Genomic DNA, 10,539 nt, shown 5'->3' on the forward strand with positions numbered 1-10,539 from the left:
AGAGTGATACTTCACGGAGAACACCCAGGGAATAGATCAGTAGAGTGATACTTCACGGAGAACACCCAGGGAATAGATCAGTAGAGTGATACTTCACGGATAACACCCAGGGAATAGATCAGTAGAGTGATACTTCACGGAGAACACACAGGGAATAGATCAGTAGAGTGATACTTCACGGAGAACACCCAGGGAGTAGATCAGTAGAGTGATACTTCACGGAGAACACCCAGGGAATAGATCAGTAGAGTGATACTTCACGGAGAACACCCAGGGAATAGATCAGTAGAGTGATACTTCACGGAGAACACCCAGGGAATAGATCAGTAGAGATATCCTTCACGGAGAACACCCAGGGAGTAGATCAGTAGAGTGATACTTCACGGAGAACACCCAGGGAGTAGATCAGTAGAGTGATACTTCACGGAGAACACCCAGGGAATAGATCAGCAGAGTGATACTTCAAGGAGAACACCCAGGGAATAGATCAGTAGAGTGATACTTCACGGAGAACACCCAGGGAATAGATCAGTAGAGTGATACTTCACGGAGAACACCCAGGGAATAGATCAGTAGAGTGATACTTCACGGAGAACACCCAGGGAATAGATCAGTAGAGTGATACTTCACGGAGAACACCCAGGGAATAGATCAGTAGAGTGATACTTCACGGAGAACACCCAGGGAATAGATCAGTAGAGTGATACTTCACAGAGAACACCCAGGGAATAGATCAGTAGAGTGATACTTCACGGAGAACACCCAGGGAATAGATCAGTAGAGTGATACTTCACGGAGAACACCCAGGGAATAGATCAGTAGAGTGATACTTCACGGAGAACACCCAGGGAATAGATCAGTAGAGTGATACTTCACGGAGAACACCCAGGGAGTAGATCAGTAGAGTGATACTTCACGGAGAACACCCAGGGAATAGATCAGTAGAGTGATACTTCACGGAGAACACCCAGGGAATAGATCAGTAGAGTGATACTTCACGGAGAACACCCAGGGAATAGCTCAGTAGAGATATCCTTCACGGAGAACACCCAGGGAATAGATCAGCAGAGTGATACTTCACGGAGAACACCCAGGGAATAGATCAGTAGAGTGATACTTCACGGAGAACACCCAGGGAATAGATCAGTAGAGTGATACTTCACGGAGAACACCCAGGGAATAGATCAGTAGAGTGATACTTCACGGAGAACACCCAGGGAATAGATCAGTAGAGTGATACTTCACGGATAACACCCAGGGAATAGATCAGTAGAGTGATACTTCACGGAGAACACACAGGGAATAGATCAGTAGAGTGATACTTCACGGAGAACACCCAGGGAGTAGATCAGTAGAGTGATACTTCACGGAGAACACCCAGGGAATAGATCAGTAGAGTGATACTTCACGGAGAACACCCAGGGAATAGATCAGTAGAGTGATACTTCACGGAGAACACCCAGGGAATAGATCAGTAGAGATATCCTTCACGGAGAACACCCAGGGAGTAGATCAGTAGAGTGATACTTCACGGAGAACACCCAGGGAGTAGATCAGTAGAGTGATACTTCACGGAGAACACCCAGGGAATAGATCAGCAGAGTGATACTTCAAGGAGAACACCCAGGGAATAGATCAGTAGAGTGATACTTCACGGAGAACACCCAGGGAATAGATCAGTAGAGTGATACTTCACGGAGAACACCCAGGGAATAGATCAGTAGAGTGATACTTCACGGAGAACACCCAGGGAATAGATCAGTAGAGTGATACTTCACGGAGAACACCCAGGGAATAGATCAGTAGAGTGATACTTCACGGAGAACACCCAGGGAATAGATCAGTAGAGTGATACTTCACAGAGAACACCCAGGGAATAGATCAGTAGAGTGATACTTCACGGAGAACACCCAGGGAATAGATCAGTAGAGTGATACTTCACGGAGAACACCCAGGGAATAGATCAGTAGAGTGATACTTCACGGAGAACACCCAGGGAATAGATCAGTAGAGTGATACTTCACGGAGAACACCCAGGGAATAGATCAGTAGAGTGATACTTCACGGAGAACACCCAGGGAATAGATCAGTAGAGTGATACTTCACGGAGAACACCCAGGGAATAGATCAGTAGAGTGATACTTCACGGAGAACACCTAGGGAATAGATCAGTAGAGTGATACTTCACGGAGAACACCCAGGGAATAGCTCAGTAGAGATATCCTTCACGGAGAACACCCAGGGAATAGATCAGCAGAGTGATACTTCACGGAGAACACCCAGGGAATAGATCAGTAGAGTGATACTTCACGGAGAACACCCAGGGAATAGATCAGTAGAGTGATACTTCACGGAGAACACCCAGGGAATAGATCAGTAGAGTGATACTTCACGGAGAACACCCAGGGAGTAGATCAGTAGAGTGATACTTCACGGAGAACACCCAGGGAGTAGATCAGTAGAGTGATACTTCACGGAGAACTCCCAGGGAATAGATCAGTAGAGTGATACTTCACGGAGAACATCCAGGGAGAAGATCAGCAGAGTGATACTTCACGGAGAACACCCAGGGAATAGATCAGTAGAGTGATACTTCACGGAGAACACCCAGGGAATAGATCAGTAGAGTGATACTTCACGGAGAACACCCAGGGAATAGATCAGTAGAGTGATACTTCACGGAGAACACCCAGGGAATAGATCAGTAGAGTGATACTTCACGGAGAACACCCAGGGAATAGATCAGTAGAGTGATACTTCACGGAGAACACCCAGGGAATAGATCAGTAGAGTGATACTTCACAGAGAACACCCAGGGAATAGATCAGTAGAGTGATACTTCACGGAGAACACCCAGGGAATAGATCAGTAGAGTGATACTTCACGGAGAACACCCAGGGAATAGATCAGTAGAGTGATACTTCACGGAGAACACCCAGGGAATAGATCAGTAGAGTGATACTTCACGGAGAACACCCAGGGAATAGATCAGTAGAGTGATACTTCACGGAGAACACCCAGGGAATAGATCAGTAGAGTGATACTTCACGGAGAACACCCAGGGAATAGATCAGTAGAGTGATACTTCACGGAGAACACCTAGGGAATAGATCAGTAGAGTGATACTTCACGGAGAACACCCAGGGAATAGCTCAGTAGAGATATCCTTCACGGAGAACACCCAGGGAATAGATCAGCAGAGTGATACTTCACGGAGAACACCCAGGGAATAGATCAGTAGAGTGATACTTCACGGAGAACACCCAGGGAATAGATCAGTAGAGTGATACTTCACGGAGAACACCCAGGGAATAGATCAGTAGAGTGATACTTCACGGAGAACACCCAGGGAGTAGATCAGTAGAGTGATACTTCACGGAGAACACCCAGGGAGTAGATCAGTAGAGTGATACTTCACGGAGAACTCCCAGGGAATAGATCAGTAGAGTGATACTTCACGGAGAACATCCAGGGAGAAGATCAGCAGAGTGATACTTCACGGAGAACACCCAGGGAATAGATCAGTAGAGTGATACTTCACGGAGAACACCCAGGGAATAGATCAGTAGAGTGATACTTCACGGAGAACACCCAGGGAATAGATCAGCAGAGTGATACTTCACGGAGAACACCCCGGGAATAGATCAGTAGAGTGATACTTCACGGAGAACACCCAGGGAATAGATCAGTAGAGTGATACTTCACGGAGAACACCCAGGGAATAGATCAGTAGAGTGATACTTCACGGAGAACACCCAGGGAATAGATCAGTAGAGTGATACTTCACGGAGAACACCCAGGGAATAGATCAGTAGAGTGATACTTCACGGAGAACATCCAGGGAGAAGATCAGTAGAGTGATACTTCACGGAGAACACCCAGGGAATAGATCAGTAGAGTGATACTTCACGGAGAACACCCAGGGAATAGATCAGTAGAGTGATACTTCACGGAGAACACCCAGGGAATAGATCAGCAGAGTGATACTTCACGGAGAACACCCCGGGAATAGATCAGTAGAGTGATACTTCACGGAGAACACCCAGGGAATAGATCAGTAGAGTGATACTTCACGGAGAACACCCAGGGAATAGATCAGTAGAGTGATACTTCACGGAGAACACCCAGGGAATAGATCAGTAGAGTGATACTTCACGGAGAACACCCAGGGAATAGATCAGTAGAGTGATACTTCACGGAGAACACCCAGGGAATAGATCAGTAGAGTGATACTTCACGGAGAACACCCAGGGAATAGATCAGTAGAGTGATACTTCACGGAGAACACCCAGGGAATAGATCAGTAGAGTGATACTTCACGGAGAACACCCAGGGAATAGATCAGTAGAGTGATACTTCACAGAGAACACCCAGGGAATAGATCAGTAGAGTGATACTTCACGGAGAACACCCAGGGAATAGATCAGTAGAGTGATACTTCACGGAGAACACCCAGGGAATAGATCAGTAGAGTGATACTTCACGGAGAACACCCAGGGAATAGATCAGTAGAGTGATACTTCACGGAGAACACCCAGGGAATAGATCAGTAGAGTGATACTTCACGGAGAACACCCAGGGAATAGATCAGTAGAGTGATACTTCACGGAGAACACCCAGGGAATAGATCAGTAGAGTGATACTTCACGGAGAACACCCAGGGAATAGATCAGTAGAGTGATACTTCACGGAGAACACCCAGGGAATAGATCAGTAGAGTGATACTTCACGGAGAACACCCAGGGAGAAGATCAGTAGAGTGATACTTCACGGAGAACACCCAGGGAATAGATCAGTAGAGTGATACTTCACGGAGAACACCCAGGGAGTAGATCAGTAGAGTGATACTTCACGGAGAACACCCAGGGAATAAACCAGTAGAGTGATACTTCACGGAGAACACCCAGGGAGTAGATCAGTAGAGTGATACTTCACGGAGAACACCCAGGGAATAAACCAGTAGAGTGATACTTCACGGAGAACACCCAGGGAGCAGATCAGTAGAGATATACTTCACGCCCTTTAATAAAGTCAACAACCCTTCAGATAGCTGCTTGGGAGAAAATGTTGTGCATAAACATAGCTGTAGGAGCTGGGTGTGTTCCCAAGGCAGTCAGTCTGCTGCAGACAGAGGGAGAATGGAGAGGAGTGGGGCCTGTTTCCTACAGAGTGCAATGGGCCCTGAACAAAAGTAGTGCACTATATAGGAAATAGGGTGTAATTTGGGATGCAAGCCCCACTCCTCTCCATGGAGTAGCACTGGGTGGTCTAGTGATCTTGAAAATAAACCCACTTCCATGAGAAACAGGATAAATAGTTTAGACTGACTGTCGATGAGGAGGATAGATCATTTAGACATGATGGTAGAGGAAGTGTGTGTGTGTGTGTGTGTGTGTGCGTGTGTGTGTGTGTGTGTGTGTGTGTGTGTTTTTGTGTGTGTGTACTAAACCTTACCACTGATGGTGATACCAAGCTCCACCCCTCTCTTCTTCGGTAGCTTAACGTGGAACGTTCCACTACTGGGCACAACCGACTCTACACCACAACACACCACACACACACCACAACACACCACACCACACCACAACACACCACACCACACCACACCACAACACACACCACACCACACCACACACACAACACACCACACACACACCACACACACAGCCCACATCAGAACTGGCACAGTATTACAGGAACATTCAAGTTATTTACAGTAGATTGCATAATATGTGTCCCAAATGGCACCCTATTCCCTATGTAGTGCACTACTTTTGACCGGGGACTATAGGGCTTTGATCAAAAGTAGTGCACTGTGTAGAGAACAGGGTGTCATTTGGGATTCATCCATAAGGTAAATCATTAGCTGTATTACATCCTATCGTTCCCAATTAAAAATATGTTTAATCAGTTTGCTGTCTGAAAGGGCAGCAATTACTCTAATTAGTGGTGTGCAACAGAGACATGCAAATGCTTTACTATAATGATAAGCTATCATTAGGCTTGCTCATTATAACGATTACCATTAGACCATTACTCACACCATTGGATCAACTTAATACTGTATATTTGAAACACTACTTTGCCCCCTTAGGGCCACCTTACTGAGTCCTGATGACAAACCTGCAGCTGTTAGTCTAGCTAGCTTTTCAACCTTTTTATCAATTCATTACTTTCACATACTGTACGTATAGCCTAATGAGAGGCCTAAGCCCCAGTGACCAACCTGCCACGTCAAACTCTATCTCCAGGGAGACCTTATTGGTCAGAGCCGCGTCTCGGAGCAGCTGATTTGCTTCCTCCAGTGTTCCGTCCTCCGTGGGGATTCCGTTGATGGACAGGAGTCTGTCTCCCACCTGCAGCAGCCCGCACCTGTCAGGACAATCAATCAATCAATCAATCAATCAATCTGTCAGTCAGCAGCAACATACAGCAGCAGCAATCGGGTGTACAACTGCTGTCACACTCTGGCTCCAGGACTTGTGTATTTGAGCCAGGGTGTATGTTGTTTTGTTGGGTTTTGGGTGATTTTGTATGTTTGCATGTCTGTCACGTTTATTTCTAGGTTGGGAGTTCTGTGTGTCTATTTCTAGGTTCTTGATTGTTGTAGTGTGTGACTCCCAATCGGAGGTAACGAGTGTCAGCTGTCGGCTCGTTATCTCTGATTGGGAGCCATATTTAAACTGTCTGTGTTCGTATGTGGGTTGTGGGTTTTTGTTCCGTGTTTCAGTCGTTGTACTGTGGACTTCACTTTCGTTCTTTTGTTTTGTATTGACGTGCTTTTCTTATTAAAGTCATCATGTTCACTCGCAACGCTGCGCATTGGTCTCCTCCTTTAGACGATCGTGACAGAAAAACCCACCACAAAAAGACCAAGCAGCGTGTCAAGCGGCAACAGGACCTACCTACACAGGATTTATGGACTCCCATAAAGGATGCATGGACATGGGAGGAGATTCTGGATGGTGAGGGGCCTTGGGATCAACCGGGAGAATATCGCCGTCCTCGTGAAGAGCGGGAGGCAGCTAAAGCCGAGAGGCGGCGATATGAGGAGGCAGCACGGAGGCAAGGCTGGAAGCCCGAGAGTACTACCCAAAAATGTCTTGGGGGGGGGGCTAGAAGGGAGTGTGGCGAAGTCAGGTAGGAGACCTGCGCCTACTCCCTGGACTGACCGTGGAGAGCGAGAGTACGGGCAGACACCGTGTTACGCAGTAGAGCGCATGGTGTCTCCTGTACGCAGGCATAGCCCGGTTCGGTACATTCCGGCTCCACGTATCGGCCGGGCTAGACTGAGCATTGAGCCAGATGTCATGAGGCCGGCCCCACGCATCCGGTCACCAGTGCGTCTCCTCGGGCCGGCTTACATGGCACCAGCCTTACGCATGGTGTCCCCGGTTCGCCTACATAGCCCGGTGCGGGTTATTCCACCTCCCTGTACTGGTCAGGCGACGGGGAGCATACAACCAGGTAAGGTTGGTCAGGCTCAGTGCTCAAGGGAGCCAGTACGCCTGCACGGTCCGGTATTTCCGGCACCACCTCCTGTCTCCAGTCCAGTACCACCAGGGCCTACACCACGCACTAAGCCTCCTGTGTGTTCCCCGAGTCCTGTGCGTCCTGTTCCTGCTTCCCGCACTAGTCCTGAGATGCGTGTCCTCAGCCCGGTACCTCCAGTTCCGGCACCACGCATCAGGCCTACGGTGCGTCCCCAGGGTCCAGCATGCCCTGTTGCTTCTCTCCGCACTAGCCCTGAGATGCGTGTCCTCAGCCCGGTACCTCCAGTTCCGGCACCACGCATCAGGCCTACGGTGCGTCCCCAGGGTCCAGCATGCCCTGTTGCTTCTCCCCGCACTAGCCCTGAGATGCGTGTCCTCAGCCCGGTACCTCCAGTTCCGGCACCACGCATCAGGCCTACGGTGCGTCCCCAGGGTCCAGCATGCCCTGTTGCTTCTCCCCGCACTAGCCCTGAGATGCGTGTCCTCAGCCCGGTACCTCCTGTTCCGGCACCACGCACCAGGCCTACGATGCGCCTCAGACAGCCAGAGTCTGCCGTCTGCCCAACGCCGTCTGAACTGCCCGTCTGCCCAACGCCGTCTGAACTGCCCGTCTGCCCAACGGCGCCTGAACTGCCCGTCTGCCCAACGGCGCCTGAACTGCCCGTCTGCCCAACGCCGTCTGAACTGCCCGTCTGCCCAACGCCGTCTGAACTGCCCGTCTGCCCAACGCCGTCTGAACTGCCCGTCTGCCCAACGCCGTCTGAACTGTCCGTCTGCCCAACGCCGTCTGAACTGCCCGTCTGTACTGAGCCTGCAAAGCCGCCCGTCTGCCATGAGCCTTCAGAGCCGTCCGCCAGACCGGAGCCGCTAGAGCTCTCCGCCAGACAGGATCAGCCAGAGCCTTCCGCCAGACAGGATCAGTCAGAGCCTTCCGCCAGACAGGATCAGCCAGAGCCTTCCGCCAGACAGGATCAGCCAGAGCCTTCCGCCAGACAGGATCAGCCAGAGCCTTCCGCCAGACAGGATCAGCCAGAGCCTTCCGCCAGACAGGAGCAGCCAGAGCCTTCCGTCAGACCGGATCAGCCAGAGCCTTCCGCCAGACAGGAGCAGCCAGAGCCTTCCGCCAGACGGGATCAGCCAGAGCCTTCAGCCAGCCATGAGCAGCCAGATCCGTCGGCCAGCCATGAGCAGCCAGATCCGTCGTCCAGCCAGGATCCGCCAGAGCCGTCCAGCCAGGATCCGCCAAAGCCGTCCAGCCGGGATCCGCCAGAGCCGTCCAGCCAGGATCCGCCAGAGCCGTCCAACCGGGATCCGCCAGAGCCGTCCAGCCGGGACCCGCCAGAGCCGTCCAGCCGGGATCCGCCAGAGCCGTCCAGCCGGGATCCGCCAGAGCTGTCCAGCCGGGATCCGCCAGAGCCGTCCAGCCGGGATCCGCCAGAGCCGTCCAGCCGGGATCCGCCAGAGCCGTCCAGCCAGGATCCGCCAGAGCCGACCAGCCAGGAGCCACCAGAGCCGTCCAGCCAGTATCCGCCATTCAGCCTGGTACTGCCCCTTAGTCCGGTACTGCCCCTTAGTCCGGTACTGCCCCGTAGTCCGGTGCTGCCCCTTAGTCCGGTGCCGCCCCTTAACCCAGTGGGGTGTAGTTGGGGGGTGGTAATGTGGAGGAGGCTAGGGAAGCGGGTGGTGACTAAGGTGGGATGGGGACCACGACCAGGGGCAGAACCGCCACCGTGGACAGACGCCCACCCAGACCCTCCCCTAGACTGTATGCTGGTGCGCCCGGAGTTCGCACCTTTAGGGGGGGGTACTGTCACACTCTGGCTCCAGGACTTGTGTATTTGAGCCAGGGTGTATGTTGTTTTGTTGGGTTTTGGGTGATTTTGTATGTTTGCATGTCTGTCACGTTTATTTCTAGGTTGGGAGTTCTGTGTGTCTATTTCTAGGTTCTTGATTGTTGTAGTGTGTGACTCCCAATCGGAGGTAACGAGTGTCAGCTGTCGGCTCGTTATCTCTGATTGGGAGCCATATTTAAACTGTCTGTGTTCGTATGTGGGTTGTGGGTTTTTGTTCCGTGTTTCAGTCGTTGTACTGTGGACTTCACTTTCGTTCTTTTGTTTTGTATTGACGTGCTTTTCTTATTAAAGTCATCATGTTCACTCGCAACGCTGCGCATTGGTCTCCTCCTTTAGACGATCGTGACAACTGCAGGCATATATGAACTGTAAAGACAACATAGGGTCTGCAGGAAAACATAGGGTCTGCAAAGTGCTGAAATTGGAGAAAAAAAAAATCATTTTTACCAGTCACTTTCATAAGAAGATCTGGGAGTCAAGCAGGCAGTAGAACATTTAATTATTTAATTATTCAAATAAAATCAAAATCGAAATCAATTTGTTTGGATTTGTACTATTCAGTTGTAACAGTCAGAGAAACAAGACAGAAATGAAAAGAACAGCTGCTGAGTTAAGACATTGTGTTTTAATGAATACAGTAACCTCCAGGGAAGCAGAGCACATGCATCTTATTACCAATCATCTGGAGAGTGAACAGGCCAGACTTACAGAGAGAGAGAGAGAGAGAGAGAGAGAGAGAGAGAGAGAGAGAGAGAGAGGGAGAGACAGAAACACAGAGAGAGAGAGAGAGAGAGAGAGAGAGAGAGAGAGAGAGAGGGAGAGACAGAAACACAGAGAGAGAGAGAGAGAGAGAGAGAGAGAGAGAGAGAGACAGGGGGGGAGAAAGATAGAGGTGAAAATATGAAAGCAGAGTTTGAAACAAACGCACTCTTCATCAGATCGAGGATGCATCGGAGGAGGTGCTGTGATTCTTTTTGATTCAATTTACTGTACACACACGCACATGCACACACACGGATATGCGCAAACGCACACAGTGGCACACACACACACACACACTCACACACCCCCCCACGTCAGCTGTATTGCTGATTCATCATTGTTCTGCAGGACATGGCTGGTTTGAGATGAAGAGGAGGGTAGAGTTATTATAGCTTACAGAATGGCTTTGGAGGCCAGCAGAGCTACAGCAG

The 10,539-nt window shown here is 50.1% G+C and overlaps 1 protein-coding gene across 1 annotated transcript in view; it reads right to left on the reverse strand.

The window, feature by feature from the left end:
* Positions 1-10,539, reverse strand: part of LOC311138298 (glutamate receptor-interacting protein 2-like) — a gene marked incomplete at both ends in the record, with an annotated part of 64,575 nt that overhangs the window by 41,552 nt on the left and 12,484 nt on the right. The window contains 2 exons of the mRNA XM_084172977.1: positions 5,455-5,535; positions 6,227-6,372. Of these exons, the coding sequence (XP_084029103.1) occupies positions 5,455-5,535; positions 6,227-6,372 (227 nt within the window). The remainder of the gene's footprint in view (positions 1-5,454; positions 5,536-6,226; positions 6,373-10,539) is intronic.

This window comes from Coregonus lavaretus, assembly GCF_964263955.1.
Source record: "Coregonus lavaretus genome assembly, chromosome: 12".
Taxonomy (NCBI): Eukaryota; Metazoa; Chordata; class Actinopteri; order Salmoniformes; family Salmonidae; genus Coregonus; species Coregonus lavaretus.